This window comes from Chaetodon trifascialis, chromosome 17 (genome assembly GCF_039877785.1).
Source record: "Chaetodon trifascialis isolate fChaTrf1 chromosome 17, fChaTrf1.hap1, whole genome shotgun sequence".
Lineage (NCBI taxonomy): Eukaryota > Metazoa > Chordata > Actinopteri > Chaetodontiformes > Chaetodontidae > Chaetodon > Chaetodon trifascialis.
In genome coordinates, this window is record NC_092072.1 from 3,037,262 (window position 1) to 3,053,876 (window position 16,615).

The 16,615-nt window shown below is 45.4% G+C and overlaps 2 protein-coding genes across 3 annotated transcripts; both read right to left on the minus strand.

Annotated features, from left to right (window-relative positions):
• Positions 1 to 944: 944 nt before the first annotated feature.
• LOC139346039 (major histocompatibility complex class I-related gene protein-like) lies at positions 945 to 4,738 on the minus strand. Its single transcript, XM_070984943.1, has 6 exons — positions 4,617 to 4,738; positions 3,327 to 3,596; positions 2,205 to 2,483; positions 1,744 to 2,037; positions 1,198 to 1,292; positions 945 to 953 (listed from the first exon to the last, which is right to left on the minus strand). The coding sequence occupies exons 1-6, from the start codon at positions 4,663 to 4,665 to the stop codon at positions 945 to 947; spliced, it is 996 nt and encodes a 331-aa protein (XP_070841044.1). The 5' UTR covers positions 4,666 to 4,738.
• A 1,426-nt stretch (positions 4,739 to 6,164) lies between these two features.
• LOC139345470 (major histocompatibility complex class I-related gene protein-like) lies at positions 6,165 to 13,767 on the minus strand. Of its 2 annotated transcripts, XM_070984076.1 has the most exons (7): positions 13,698 to 13,767; positions 13,229 to 13,498; positions 11,399 to 11,677; positions 10,999 to 11,301; positions 10,448 to 10,559; positions 9,863 to 9,922; positions 6,165 to 6,637 (listed from the first exon to the last, which is right to left on the minus strand). In XM_070984076.1, exons 1-6 carry the CDS (start codon positions 13,744 to 13,746, stop codon positions 9,865 to 9,867), a joined length of 1,071 nt encoding a protein of 356 aa, XP_070840177.1. In that variant the 5' UTR covers positions 13,747 to 13,767; the 3' UTR covers positions 6,165 to 6,637; positions 9,863 to 9,864. The 2 variants fall into 2 exon arrangements, with proteins under 2 accessions (XP_070840177.1, XP_070840176.1); XM_070984075.1 differs by lacking the exon at positions 9,863 to 9,922 and having other exon boundaries at positions 6,586 to 6,637; positions 13,698 to 13,757.
• Between the last annotated feature and the right edge of the window lie 2,848 nt (positions 13,768 to 16,615).

The window sequence follows — 16,615 nt, forward strand, 5'->3', positions numbered from 1 at the left end:
CTATCAATAAGTGAGAGAAACTGCAACATTATTTTTGTATTTATTTATTTTATTGTTTCTTATATCTTATTTTTATGGATGGCACATCTTTATCTTCTGCTGATGTTTTAACTTATCTTGTCTTGTATTTTTTTTGGGGGGGGGGGCGTCCTCTTTGTTCCTTTAACCTGAGCACTGTCGTCATTTTGTCTTGTCTTGTGTTGTTCTGTGTGTTTACAATACGAGGTGACTCACTCACTGTGAACCGAATTTACCCAAGGGTACAATAAATATTCTGAATCTGAATCTTATTCATGTTTTTCCGTCATTTATCTGTTCCTAAGTCATTTAAGTAGGTTTTGTTGATAACACTTGTGTCTTTTTACTCAAGCAGGATTTTAAAAGCAGGACTTGATTTGGAATAGAGTATTTCTACATCGTTGTATTGGTACAAGATCTGAAACCCATCTGCTTCCTGTAGTTATCATGGACGGACTGTCTCTGTGGATTCTAAACATCAGCTGAACGTGAAATACAGGATGAAAGTTGGACATTATTCCAGTGAAGTGTTGTGTGCACAGCAGAGCTGAAACAAGGACACACTCACTGTTATTGGTCAGGAGGTGAATTTGAGTCTGATGATATTGATGAAGTGTGAGATGAAGAGTCTGAAGCTAGAAGCAGAAAATTATGTGAAAGCATTAAATATGAAATAATTATATTTTAGAGACATGATTTGATTGATTGATTGATTGATTGATTGATTGATTGATTGATTGATTGATTGATTGATTGATTGATTGATTGATTGATTGATTGATAAAGGTCACAAGAAAATAAAACTAGACACATTAGATTCATAATAATAAAACAACAAAATAAATATTTTCTCATAAAGAAAAACTTACTGTTTGCACGTCTGAACCCTGAAACACAGATGAGAGATCACAGTATTAAAAGTTCAATCAGAATTTCTGAAAGGACACAAAAGAAAACACGTTTGCATGTTTTCTTCCTCTAACTTCTATCCTGTATACAGCACATCTGTTCAGGACCTTTACTGTGTTCTTCTGGCAGTAAAGTTACTGAACATCAGCCAGCTCACACTTTTCAAGACTTTCATCCTTTCACAATAAATCTGTCTTCAATGTGACATGTTGTCATGGACATGAAACTGCATGTGAAATCCAACAGTGGAGGAAAAATGGCTTCACTCACCGTTATTGTTCCTCTCCACATGAAGAGTCCAGTGATGAAGAGTATCAGCAGCAGCAGTCCTATAACAACTGCAACAACAGCAACAACAGGAAACTCTGGGGGAGAAACTGGAACCAAAACACAACATTGACACTTTGACTCCACCTCTGGACAGAGATGAATGTGTTCAGCTCATAGACTCCACTTTAGTATTTCACAATATGGAGCAGATTGTGTGAAGAAGACAGTCAGTGAGAAACAGAATGCATTTCAGTGTGAACAGTCGTTCTGCTTTCCTTTAACACCGACATCTGCTGTGCTGCAGAGAGCTAAGAGGCTTGTTTCCCACTCACATGTCTGTGTGTTGCACTGATGTCTCTGTGTCCTCTGACATTATCAATGACTTTGATGAGCTCAGTGTCATCAGAACGGATAGAAATGACGGCCAAAGGTATGAAAATCAGACACGAGCTGCAAACTGGAATTATAAAAGCTTTTGTTCATAACGTCTGTAGATACAATCCAGGTCTGCTTTAATGGACAAACAAATACTGATCCCAGTCTCACCCCAGTTGGTCCTGATGGCTGCTTTGTCCAGTTTGGTGACGATGTCGTCCACACCAGAGAGATGAAACACACATTCGTACTTCCCCCAGTCTTCAGACGCTGAAGGTTTCAGGTCAGCGCTCGCCTGGAAGGTTCCGTCGTGGTTGGGGAGGATCTCTCCGAGCTCCACGTCCTCATGAAGCTCCTCTCCATCTTTCCTCCAGATGAGTGTGGCTCTGTCAGGGTAGAAACCTGAAGCGTGGCAGCTGACTGGAGAGGAGGGAGTCTTCTGGAGTAGAGACACTGAGGGACGCTCTGCAGAGAGAGAGAACTCATGCTGACTGTGCTCTGACTATCAGCCTCAGCTCTGATTGGTTAGGACTAGATCAAATCTCACTGCAGAAAACAATCAAAAAGAAGGTGATGTCAGACTACATGTAATGTATTAATGACAGGAAGCACATCAGGTCACGTGATTCTACCTGTTCTCTGCAGAGAGCTCTTGCCATCAACCAAATACCTCTTTAGCCTCTCAGGACAAACACGAGTGAGGAAAATCTCCATATATTTCACTCTAGCTTCATAAGCGTCCCATCTCAGTTTGGTGGTCACAGCTTGTTGTTTTGAAGCGATCCATGTCAGCGTCTTCAGATCAAATGATAGAAAGTCTTCTCCATCATAACTATACTGATTAAAACCATCAGCCTCTCCAGGCTCATCATCCCACTCACAGCCGCTCATCCTCTGGAAAATAAGAACATCTGACAGACACAAACAGAGACTGTGATTAATAATGATGTACAGATGAAATCTCCAGTGAAAGATGATCTTAAAGATATTGTTGCATTGTGTGATGAGCTGCTGTTCTCCAAGTCTTGAGCTGTGTTCATGATTCCATCTATCCATTATCTATAACGCCTATCCCTTTCGGGGTTGCGGGGGGCTGGAGCCTATCCCAGCTACAAGGGGCGAGAGGCGGGGTACACCCTGAAATGGTCGCCAGCCGATTGCAGGGCCACATACAAGGACAAACAAACATTCACACTCACACCTACGGACAATTTAGAGTCATCAATTAACCTAATGAGCATGTTTTTGGTCTGTGGGAGGAAGCCGGAGAGAACCCACGCATGCACGGGAAGAACATGCAAACTTCACACAGAAAGGCCCCGCCTGACCCGGGGATCGAACCGGCAACCTTCTTGCTGTGAGGCACGCACACTACCTGCTGCGCCACCGTGCAGCCGTGTTCATGATTCAAAAGCACATAATCAGTGCACTTTCTCTTTACATGAGAGATGAAACACAATTTCTCTTTCACAGTTTGAAACTTACAATCATTGTTATTCTTTTATTTTGAGTATTGCAGCAACATGCAGCAACAAGTCAAAGCAGCAGCTGATTTCTGTTTGCATGCTGACTGACGGCTTGTGGTCGGCTGCTGTCTGTAAACCATCAGGATGGCATGATTTACATCAACTTCTACTTACATTTCAGAGTAAAACTACATCTGAGTATTATCTTCAGGCTCTGTAGAGGCTCACTGTACAACTAAGATGCAGAACAGCAGGAAAAAGTCAAACAGAATATTTTCCATACTTTACCTTCACTTTGGTTGAAGCGCTGCTTCAAACTGTACATTATGGTTTTGAATAAATTTGGTTGAATCTCAAAACAGTGTTCTCTGTACCACTCCAACTCCTGAGGATCATTTTCTAATAATGTTTTCATCCACTCCTGTTTTGGTTTAACTGTCTTTGTGATGCTGTCGCAGTAAACCACCAGATGTTCATCAACCACTGCAGCTCCCACAAAGTCTGGAAAGTTTGGGACTCCAGAAGATGCAGTTAAGAAAAACTTCAGGGAGTGTTTCACTGCAGACAAACAAGGTTACAGATTCAGTAGAAATACAGTCCACACATCACACTCATAAATGTGATGAATTCAGTTTGATTCAGTTCAAACACACCAGGCTTATCAGGTTCATACAAAGTAGAGGTAAGATCTTAAGTCCGAGCCCGAGCCCGACCCGGCCCGAAATTCGGGCCGGGTCGGGCCCAGAATGTCAATTATTAACTTTGGGTCGGGTCGGGTCGGGCCGGGCTTCTCTCTCGCTAATTTTTTTTAATAAATATATATTTATTTGAAGTCTGTAATAACCAAATACACGGCTCGGGACACGCGCGCGCTTTACGCAGCGCTCAATGCCAGATGTTCAAGAGGACGAGACCCGAGACTGAACTCCCGCACAATACGCACTTTACACCGAGATGACAGCCCTGGACCACCTACCTCAGCAGGTCTGACTTCTGCAAACAGCAGCTGGTCCAGAAACATGTATGAATGGATTCATCCGTGCGCGCAGTCTCCAGCGGAGGGTTTTTAAAGTCTGTTTGTTTCCGCCTTTGGTAACGAAGACTATAGTGAACCTGCTGCGCTCTGGAGGCTTTACCCCGTGTATCTCAGATGCCCTTCCTTGTGATCTACAATGAAGCCCAGAGACCTGCTCCTGCTGCTGTTCCTCTCCTTGTCAGAGAGGCGCGTCCATGTGAGCACAATATCACACACAGAAATATCTTTAACAAACTTTTCCAGCGTTATTTCATTGTGTAAATGCATTTATAATGATCATAAAAATATGTAGATTATTTTAACATTAAGAAAACTTGCGACATAAAATTTCGGGTTTGTTTCGGGCTCGGGCCTGCAAATCAAGTTAATTGATCGGGCTCGGGCCGGGTCGGGCTTTAATACCCGCGGGCCTGGGTCGGGTCGGGCTGGATTTTTTAGGGCCGATCTTACCTCTAATACAAAGTGAAAGTAAACTAGCAGTGTGATCTACGCAGGAACAAAACGCACAGAGGTTAAAGTAAAGATTTAAACTGTGATCTGACCTGATGATGAAACGTGACAGAAGAGAAGCAACAAAAATAACACTTTCATCTTGTTTTGATAAAGATGAGTTTGTGAAGGATCGACCTGCTTCAGCTGCTCTCTTTTCTTAAGACTTCGCCTTCTCAGGTGTGTTTAAGAATTCATCCCCAGCACGCACACCTGCAGGATGGGCCCCACCCACCGTCACACCTGGACGATAATCTGCATGCGACAGAGAAACTGGCTCTCACCTTTCTACAAACACCGTCAGTTTGCACCCAATAGGCAGCATGAACTCACGTGAGAAAAGCAGCACATCTCCTCTGTTACACACTGAGAGCTTCTCCCACATGAGCTTTTCATTCTAACATAATGCGTGACAGTGAGTCCACGAGCGCCCTCATCACGCCTCGTGGACAGCGCGCACCTGTCTGCGCCAGCGTCTCGTCTCCTCCATCAGTCTGTATGAGTGCAGGTGCACCTGGTTGAGGCGTTAATGAGCCCACTGCTCCTATGGGAAAGTGTCTGATTGGGTCAGCTGTTGAGTTCTGGACTTCAGGCAAAGAGCTGCAGGAACAAATAACAAACACTCAAATTAAACAGTTTACACAGAAGAAGAAAACATGTTGAGTCTCTGTTGATCACACTGTGAGGACAATATGCTGTAATAATACTAATAATCGTGGCAGTTGAGTTGAAAGTAAAGGCCTTGCTCACCTGCAGGGAGTCACACACAGGTGAACACGCCTCAAATATTCAGAGGAATCTAAACACAACCAGGAAACAAAACCAGCCTCATTCATTTAATCTGCGTCAGAGCAGAAAGCTGAATTCCAGTGAAGTGAAATGTGTCATATGAACTTTGAATATGGTGGAACTTCAGCATCACATGTTAACAGCTTATTCCAGTCATCAGTGAAATGAAACATGTTGACTGTGGCTGTTGATGTGAGCACACACACCTTACTGTCTGTTCACACTGATGTCCTGATTCCAGTTTTTCTGACTGACAGCTGCAGCGTGAAATCACTGTGCAGTTTGTGGTGGAGGATGAAGCGCCTGCAGGAAACCATTCATCTTGAGGAATATGTCACAGGGGCTGAACTTTATGTCCAGTCCTTCATGGAGTGATGGAGAGTCCACTGCTGGTGGAAAGTGGAGGCTGGCAGCTTGTTTTAGGGCTGAATTAGTCACTCCTCGCTCCAAAGAACATGTTTCCGCCACTGCAGAGTCCAGCTGTGACGTGCTTGCACATGGTGATGTGAGGGTGGTGCACCTGCTCAGCTATGGAAACCCAACTCCTGATGAACAGTTCTGTGCTGCTGTTGCTTCCAGAGGCAGTTTGTAACTCTGTAATGAGTGACGCAGCAGATGATAGGCCATTTCTAGGTGCCTCAGCACCCCTTCTCATTATGGGTGAACTTTGGACAAAGTTGTTCATCCAGTATCCCATCAGCCCTGTGTTTTTATTATTTCTTCTATAAATGGCATCTTTCACATCACATTGAGAATGTCTAAACAAACCTTAACAGATGAACTCAAAAATGAACAAACATAAAACTTAAATTAAGGTTCCATCATACCTTTATTAGTTTTATGGACGCAATCATGAATCATATCTGTAATAACGGGAGGGCTGCAAAACTTAAGACTCGTTTTAAATTGCAATATTCCAGTAAAGAACAAATAATGAAATCATAAATAACAGCAACAAAAGGAATGTAATGTAAGAGTTGCTAAAGATATAAGTAACAATAAATATCAGAGAAAACAAAGATATATGCATGAAGACATTTAAGGATTTCCCTCCCAGTGAAGCTTCTGTCAGCTCTGACTGACACTTCAATAATCTTCTTTGGTGAGTAAATGAACTCACACTTGACCTGTTTGACTGAACCTGTGATGTTCTGACAGCTTCTACGACTTCACATCTCAAAGTTAAACATCAGCACGTTCTGATCACAAACATGTCTTTAACAAATCAGCATTTTTGATGCCACAGTAACGTCAGTGGAGTCCTCTTCTGATCCTCACTGAGAGTCTGTGGAGACAGATTAATAAATGACAAGATCAATAACTGATCAGGTACTGATTAGACTTCATAATGGACGTTATTCATGTTTTTATGTCATTTATCTGTTTCTGGCAGTGGTGGAAAGTAACTAAGTTCTGTTCAGTGCTGTACTTGGAGGATTTTTGAGGTAATTGTACTTTACTTGAGAGTTCAGATTTTTTCACATTAAGATTTTACATTAAAAACATTTGATAACTGATTGAGGCCCAAAAGGGTGAAAATATCTAATATTTCACACAAAAAGCAAAAAGGTTCAGAGTTTAAAAAAAAAAAGAATAAACTTGTGATATTTTCTTCTTTAATAGTCTGACAGCCCCCGGCCCCTTTACAGGGGACCAAAGCCCAAAGTTGGGAACCACTGGGCCAAACTACCGGACTGAATTTAAAGTAGTAAAAACGAGCTCCACCTGTAATATTTTATCACTTACTGGACATTTTCCTTCAGAACGAGTACTTTCATTTTGATTCTTTAAGTAGATTTTGCTGATAACACTGTCTTTTTACTTAAAGTAGGATTTTAAAAGTAGGACTTGATTTGGAATAGAGTATTTTTACATCGTTGTATTGGTACAACCTCTCCAGGAACCATCACCTTATCATGGTGGAGAGGTTTGTGCGTCCTGATGAACCTGAGGGCTATGTTGTCTGGAGCCTAGTGCTCCTGGTAGGGTCTCCCATGGCAGATTGGTCTCAGGCGAGGGTCCAGACTAAGAATGGTTCACACAGACCCCATGAAAGAATGGCAAAGAAGAGGTGATACCCGGCCCGGAGGAAGCCCGGGGCCCTCGTCTGGAGCCAGGCCTGGACGGAGGGCCCGTCAGCGAGTGCCTGGTGGTCGGGCTTGCCACGGAGCCCAGCCGGGCACAGCCCGAAAGGATTACATGGCACTCTCATCTTCATCCTGTGGGCCCACCACCTGCAGGAAGAACTGCTGGGGTCTGGTGCATTGCCATATGGGTGGCAGTGAAGGCCGGAGATCTTGACGGACCAGACCTGGGCGGCAGAAGCTGGCTCTGGGGACGTGGAACGTCACCTCTCTGTGGGGGAAGGAGCCGGAGCTTGTGCGTGAGATGGAGCGCTACCAGTTTGATCTGGCGTTGGCTCTGGAAACGTTCTCCTGGATAGGGGTTGGACTCTTTGCTTCTCCAGAGTCGTCCAAGGTGTGAAGCGCTGGGCGGGTGTGGGGATACTCACAAATCCTCAGCTGAGTGCCGCTACGCTGGAGTTTACCCGAGCGGACGAGAGGGTCGCCTCCCTATGTCTTCGGGTTACGGGGGGGAAAACTCTGACTGTTGTTTGTGCATACGCAACAAACAGCAGTTCAGTATTCAGCCTTCTTGGAGACCCTGAGTGGAGTCCTGTATGGGGCTTCGGTAGGGGACTCCATAGTCCTTCTGGGGGACTTCAACGCACACGTGGGCAGCAATGGAGACACCTGGAGAGGCGTGATTGGGAGCAATGGCCCCCCTGATCTGAACCCGAACGGTTGTTTGTTAATGGACTTCTGTGCTAGTCATGGAGTGTCCATAATGAACACCATGTTCGAACATAAGGATGCTCATAAGTGTACATGGTACCAGAGCGCCCTAGGTCGATGGTCGATGATCGATTTTGTTATCGTATCATCTGACCTGAGGCTGCATATTTTGTACACTCGGGTGAAGAGAGGGGCGGAGTTGTCAACTGATCACCATCTGGTGGTGAGTTGGGTCTGAGGGTGAGGGAAGACTTAAGACAGATCTGGTAAACCCAAGCATGTGGTGTGGGTGAACTGGGAACCTTTGGAGGAGGCCCCTGTCCGAGAGATCTTGAACTCATACGTCCGGCGAAGCTTTTCTGGCATCCCTGTGGAGGCTGGGGGCATCGAACCTGAGTGGGTTCAAAGCTTTCATTGCTGGAGCTGTGATGGAGAGCTGTGGTCTTAAGGTCTTGGGCGCCTCAAGGGGCGGTAACCCTCGAACACCGTGGTGCACACCGGTGATCAGGGAAGCTGACCTTCTTCCGACTGAAGAAGGAGTCCTTCCGGGATAAGTTATCTCGGAGGACTCCAGAGGCAGTTGCAAGGTACCAACAGGCAAGATGGGCAGCAGCTTCCGCCGTAGGGGAAGCAAAACAGCGGGTGTGGGAGGAGTTCGGAGCAGCCATGGAGAAGGACTTTCGGTCGGCACCAAGGTGTTTCTGGAAAACCGTCCGGAACCTCAGGAGGGGGAAACAGGGAACCATCCAAGCTGTGTACAGTAAGGATGGAACACTGTTGACCTCTACGGAGGAGGTAGTTGGGCGGTGGAAGGAGCACTTTGAGGAACTCCTACATCAGACCGATATGCCCTCTATTGCAGAGGCAGAGCTGGAAGCTGATGGGGTGATCATCATTAATTACCCTGGTGGAGGTCACTGAAGTGGTTAAACAACTCCGCAGTGAAAAAGCCCCAGGGATTGATGAGATCAATCCGCAAATGCTGAAGGCTCTGGGTGTTGAGGGGCTGTCTTGGATGACACATCTCTTCAACATTGTGTGGAAGTCTGGGACAGTGCCTAGTGAGTGGCAAATTGGGGTGGTGGTCCCCTCGTTTAAAAAAGGGGACCAGAGAGTGTGTGCCAATTACAGGGGTATCACACTACTCAGCTTCCCTGGTAAAGTCTACTCCAAGGTGTTGGAAAGGAGGGTTCGGCCAATAGACGAACCTCAGATTGAAGAAGAACAATGCAGATTCTGTCCTGGCTGTGGAACAACGGACCAGATCTTTACTCTTGCAAGGATCCTGGAGGGGGCCTGGGAGTATGCCCATCCGGTCTACATGTTTTTTGTGGACTTGGAGAATGCATTTGACCGGGTCCCCCGGGAGATATTGTGGGAGGTGCTGCAGGCATATGGGGTGAGGGGGTCACTTCTCAGGGCCATCCAATCTTTATATGCCCAAAGCAAGACCTGTGTTCAGGTACTCGGCAGTTAGTGAGACTTGTTTGGGGTCCCCTGCTGAAGCTGTTGCCCCCGCAACCCAACCCCGGATAAGCGGTGGAGTATGAGTATTGGTACAAGATCTGAAACCCATCTGCTTCCTGTAGTTATCATGGACGGACTGTCTCTGTGGATTCTAAACATCAGCTGAACATGAAATACAGGATGAAAGTTGGACATTATTCCAGTGAAGTGTTGTGTGCACAGCAGAGCTGGAAAAAGGATGCACTCACTGTTATTGGTCAGGAGTTGAATTTGAGTCTGAAGATATTGATGAAGTGAAGAGTCTGAAGCTAGAAGCAGAAAATTAAGTGAAATGATTAAACATGAAATAATAATATTTTAGAGACATGACATGACATGATTGATTGATTGATTGATTGATTGATTGATTGATTGATTGATTGATTGATTGATTGATTACTAAAAATCACAACACAGTAAAACCAGACACATTAGATTCATAATAATAAAACAACAAAATAAATATTTTCTCATAAAGAAAAACTTACTGTTTGCACGTCTGAACCCTGAAACACAGATGAGAGATCACAGTATTAAAAGTTCAATCAGAATTTCTGAAAGGACACAAAAGAAAACACGTTTGCATGTTTTCTTCCTCTGACTTCTATCCTGTATACAGCACATCTGTTCAGGACCTTTACTGTGTTCTTCTGGCAGTAAAGTTACTGAACATCAGCCAGCTCACACTTTTCAAGACTTTCATCCTTTCACAATAAATCGGTCTTCAATGTGACATGTTGTCCTCAACATGAAACTGCATGTGAAATCCAACAGTGGAGGAAAAATGGCTTCACTCACCGTTATTGTTCCTCCTCCACATGAAGAGTCCAGTGATGAAGACTATCAGCAGCACCAGTCCTATAACAACTGCAACAACAGCAACAACAGGAAACTCTGGTGGAGAAACTGGAACCAAAACACAACATTGACACTTTGACTCCACCTCTGGACGGAGATGAATGTGTTCAGCTCATAGACTCCACTTTAGTATCTCACAATATGGAGCAGATTGTGTGAAGAAGACAGTCAGTGAGAAACAGAATGCATTTCAGTGTGAACAGTCGTTCTGCTTTCCTTTAACACCGACATCTGCTGTGCTGCAGAGAGCTAAGAGGCTCGTTTCCCACTCACATGTCTGTGTGTTGCACTGATGTCTCTGTGTCCTCTGACATTATCAATGACTTTGATGAGCTCAGTGTCATCAGAACGGATAGAAATGACGACCAAAGGTATGAAAATCAGACACGAGCTGCAAACTGGAATTATAAAAGCTTTTGTTCATAACCTCTGTAGATACAATCCAGGTCTGCTCTAATGGACAAACAAATACTGATCCCAGTCTCACCCCAGTTGGTCCTGATGGCTGCTTTGTCCAGTTTGGTGACGATGTCGTCCTTCACACCAGAGAGATGAAACACACAGTCGTACCTCCTCCAGTCTTCAGGTGGGACTGATGAAACGTTCAGGTCAGCGCTCGTCTGGAAGGTTCCGTCGTGGTTGGGGAGGATCTCTCCGAGCTCCACGTCCTCATGAAGCTCCTCTCCATCTTTCCTCCAGATGAGTGTGGCTCTGTCAGGGTAGAAACCTGAAGCGTGGCAGCTGACTGGAGAGGAGGGAGTCTTCTGGAGGAGAGACACTGAGGGACGCTCTGCAGAGAGAGAGAACTCATGCTGACTGTGCTCTGACTATCAGCCTCAGCTTTGATGTATTAATGACAGGAAGCACATCAGGTCATGTGATTCTACCTGTTCTCTGCAGAGAGCTCTTGCTGAAGACTAAATACTTCTTCAGCTTCTCAGGACAAATCTCAATGAAGAAAATCTCATTATCTTTCAATCTAGCTTTATCAGCGTCCCATCTCAGTTTGGTGGTCACAGCCTGTTGTTTTGAAGCGATCCATGTCAGCGTCTTCAGGTCCAATGATAGAAAGTCTTCTCCATCATAACTATACTGACTAAAACCATCAACCTCTCCAGTCTCATCATCCCACTCACAGCAATCCATGTTCTGGAAAACATGAACACCTGACAGACACAAACAGAGACTGTGATTAATAATGATGTACAGATGAAATCTCCAGTGAAAGATGATATTGTTGCATTGTGTGATGAGCTGCTGTTCTCCAAGTCTTGAGCTGTGTTCATCATTCAAAAGCACATAATCAGTGCACTTTCTCTTTACATGAGTGATCAAACACAATTTCTCTTTCAGTCAAAGGACTTTATTGATCCCACACCAGGGAAATTTAGTCATTACAGCAAGCAGGTCACAAAAAGCAGGCACAGTGGTATAAAGAATTCAAAATAAAAAATAAAAATATAGAAGTATACAAGATACAGAATAGAAAAACAACAATGTCTATGTACATTTTTACAGCTGAATAAAAATAGTAAATGCCAAAGAATCACTGTCTGAAGTCCGATATGTAAAGGGTGAAGAGGAAGGGGGGGAGCACTGTCCCCTGTGGAGCCCCCGTGCTGCCAACTACCACATCGGACATACATTCGCCAAGCCTCACATACTGTGGTCTGTTGGTGAGGTAGTTTATTGTCCATGCAGCCAGTTGGCAGTTTTACGGCGGCAGCTTCCAGCTTCCCCCGAGCAGTGTTGCTGGTTGGATTGTGTTGAAAGCACTGGAGAAGTCGAAGAACATGACCCTCACCGTGCTTCCAGTATGCTCCAGATGGCAAAGAGATCGATGGAGCAGGTAGATGACTGCGTCGATGTTGGACAATATGCAAACTGTAGGGGGTCCAGTTCGCTGCCCACCTGGTGACGGAGGTGGTTCAGTATAATCCTCTCCAAGGTCTTCATCAGGTGGGAGGTTAAGGCTACTGGCCTGAAGTGGTTGGGCTCCATGGGATGCACGGCCTTTGGGACAGGAACCACACAGGAAGTTTTCCAAAGGGTTGGAACTCTCTCCAGACTGAGGCTCACGTTGAAGATGTGTAGCAGGACCTGCACAGTCTCTGGGCAGTCTGGAGCTGATGCCATCCAGGCCTGTAGCTTTCCTCGCCTTCATCCTCCTGAGCTCCTTCCTCACCTGGTCAGCTGTTATGGAGAGGCTTGGGGGGGTTCCTGTAGAGTGGCATGAGGGGAGGTGAGTGTAGTCTGTGAAGTGGAGCGGAGGAGGGTTTCCTCTTTCCTCTTGCTGCTTTCCTTCGCTTTCCTGTCCGCTCTCAGCAGTTGAAAGTTATCCAGCGTAACGTGCGAGTTCCGCATGATGTCCGTTAACCAGCTTTCAGTCAAACAGATGAGGCCACACTCCCAGTATTCAATAATACACAACACAATAATACAAAGGAAAAAGGACGGAGCTGCTGTAACAAGCTGCCACTCGCGCAACGCCATCTTAATTCCAAGCACAAGCTGATTCCTGTTTGCATGCTGACTGACGGCTTGTGGTCGGCTGCTGTCTGTAAACCATCAGGATGGCATGATTTACATCAACTTCTACTTACATTTCAGAGTAAAATTACATCTGAGTATTATCTTCAGGCTCTGTAGAGGCTCACTGTACAACTAAGATGCAGAACAGCAGGAAAAAGTCAAACAGAATATTTTCCATACTTTACCTTCACTTTGGTTGAAGCGCTGCTTCAAATTGGACAGTGTGGTTTTAAATAAGTTTGGCTGAATCTGAAGACAACATCTTCTGTGCCACTCCAACTCCTCAGGATCATTTTCAAATAATGTTTCCATCCACTCCTGTTTTGGTTCAATTGTCTTTGTGATGCTGTCGCAGTAAACCACCAGATGTCCATCAACCACTGTAGTTCCCACAAACTCTGGCAAGTTTGGGACTCCAGAAGATGCAGTTAAGAAAAACGTCAGGGAGTGTTTCACTGCAGACAAACAAGGTTACAGACTCAGTAGAAATACAGTCCACACATCACACTCATAAATGTGATGCATTCAGTTTGATTCAATTCAAACACACCAGGCTTATCAGGTTCATACAAAGGTGAAAGTAAACTAGCAGTGTGATCTACGCAGGAACAAAACGCACAGAGGTTAAAGTCAAGATTTAAACTGTGATCTTACCTGATGATGAAACGTGACAGAAGAGAAGCAACAAAAATAACACTTTCATCTTGTTTTGAGAAAGATGAGAGCGCGTGATCGACATGCTTCAGCTGTTCTTTCCTTGAGATCCGTTGGTGATCGTGAGCGCGACCGCACGCCACAGAAAACCAGCAATGTGCGCTCACGTTCTCCACTCCTGTTTCTGACTTCCTGGACCTGTGGTCTTTGACAAACTACTAAGAAATAAAGGTTTTATTCACGCTGGAATATGTAGAAATGATTTTATTGCCCACACTGTCTCCTCACACCTTTAATCCAACAGGAAACTCAACTCGACACTTAAATCCTCCTCCTCCTCCTCCTCCTCCTCCTACTTCTGGGTGTGTTCTTGAACAGTTCCCCAATTTTTCCAACCAGCATTGTTTTCATAAGCAGCTCTTCTCTCACATCATCATCATCATCATCATCATCATCATCATCATCATCATCATCATCATCATCATCATCATCATCATCAGTGGCGTCGTTAGGCTGAAGCCCCCCTAAATAATTAGGTGTTGTTTTATATAAATTATTATCATAAATTTGTCAGTTTCCCCTCACTTTATAGCGTAAGGTAGAGAGCCCCTCCAGTGCGTCGTTATCCAATCCATTCCACTTGTTCATATAAAGAACGCCCACATCGCTGAAAATCCAGTCCACGTTTTCCGTGTCTACCTTAGAAGCACACAGAGCCGAATAGAACAGCATTAGGAGAAGAACGTGAACGGATGGATGAAGAATGGATATAAGAAACTTTTGAAGAAAGTAAGTATTCATCACTGCTGGTAGTAACAGTTAGTTAGCTCCAGCCCCCAGCTAACAGCAGAAAGTACCATGTAATCAATGAACCAAATGCTCCGTGTTTGTCTTACCTTTGTTGTTTTGCGATCAAAAGTTACATTCCAGCTCTAATACAACACTGCTACTTAGCTAGCTAGTTAGTCTGAAATGCATTGTAACGGTCCTGGTTGTCTATAGAGTTAAGTGTGCACTCTTTTTACCATGTACTATTTTTAGGGTGACTTCCTTCTGGAGCATCAGCTGTGTTTCTCAGTTTACGCATGGATGAGTACAGGAGCTGAGCTCATTCACGTATGATTATCATCAGTGGCTAATTATAGTAACAACAACAACAACAATAATGATAAATTAATAATAATCACTCCACCACCCCTACTGACCTGTAAGACTCAAGGCAGAGGAGCAGAGAGTGAGAGGGCAGAGACCTCTACTGGAAAGGTGAGTAGGAAAGTAATGATTAGAAAGTGGAGAGAGGCAGAAAGGCATACACACACATATGTATATATCTCTGTGTGTGTGTGTGTGTGTGTGTGTGTGTGTGTGTGTGTGTGTGTGTGTGTGTGTGTATACAGTCTCTGCACAGTCTCTGTGTATGTATATAGTAGTCAATCTCTAAGGGAGCGCCCTGCCACCCTGCGGAGGAAACTCGTTTCAGCCACTTGTATCCGGGACCTCGTTCTTTCGGTCATGACCCAAAGTTCATGACCATAGGTGAGGGTAGGAACGTAGGTTGACCGGTAAATCGAGAGCTTCGCTTTCGGCTCAGCTCCTTCTTCACCACGACAGACCAGTACAGCGACCGCATTACTGCAGCCGCTGCACCGATCCGCCTGTCAATCTCACGCTCCATCCTTCCCTCACTTATGAACAGGATCCCAAGATACTTAAACTCCTCCACTTGAGGCAGGAACTGTCCCCCAACCTGAAGGGAGCAAGCCACCTTTTTCCGGTCGAGAACCATGGCCTCGGACTTGGAAGTGCTGACTCTCATCCCAGCTGCTTCACACTCGGCTGCAGACCGCCCAGTGCATGCTGAAGATCCTGGCTCGAGGGAGCCAACAAGACAACATCATCCGCAAAAAGCAGAGACGAAATCTGCCGGCTCCCAAACCAAACCCCCTCCGGCCCCTCGTTGCGCCTAGAAATTCTGTCCATAAAAATGATGAACAGAACCGGTGACAAAGGGCAGCCCTGCCGGAGTCCAACATGCACTGGGAACAGGTCCGACTTACTGCCGGCAATGCGGACCAAGCTCCTGCTCCGGTTGTAAAAGGACTGTACAGCCCTCACCGGGCTCAGAGGGCCTCCAACCCCATACTCCTGGAGCACCTCCCACAGAATGACGTGAGGGACACGGTCGAATGCCTTCTCCAAGTCCACAAAGCACATGTGGACTGGTTGGGCAAACTCCCATGAACCCTCAAGCACCCTGTGGAGGGTATAGAGCTGGTCCAGTGCTCCACGGCCAGAACGAAAACCGCATTGTTCCTCCTGAATCTGAGGTTTGACTATCGGCCGGATTCTCCTCTCCAGTACCCTGGAATAGACTTTCCCAGGAAGGCTGAGTGTGATCCCCTGATAGTTGGAACATACCCTCCGGTCCCCTTTTTTAAAAAGAGGGACCACCACCCCAGTCTGCCAGTCCAGAGGTACCATCCCCGTCTGTCTTTCACCGCGGGCAACTCCGGAGTAGAAGAGAGTCCAACCTCTCAACCTCATGAGGGGCTTTTGAACTGCTCCTTAGGTTCACCTAGAACCTGTTTGCCTTGGGAGACCCTACCAGGGTCATTAAGGCCCAGACAACACAGCCTCTAGGATCATTCGGGCGCTCAAAATCCTCCACCACGATAAGGTGTCAGTTCAAGGAGGAGGAGAATTGCAGTAATATAACCTGTTTCAGATTAAGGTTCATGAGCCTGTTTCTGCTGCTGAAATGTTCATCCTGAGATGATGTTTAAGTGACAAAAAGCTGCTTTTATTTAACTTCCTCCTCTTGAGTTGCAAAAGTAGAGATCAGAGTCCAGGATGACTCAGAGGCTCCTGACTCCCTCATCGTGGTTCAGACACAGTGCCATTCCTTATTTGGAGTCCAG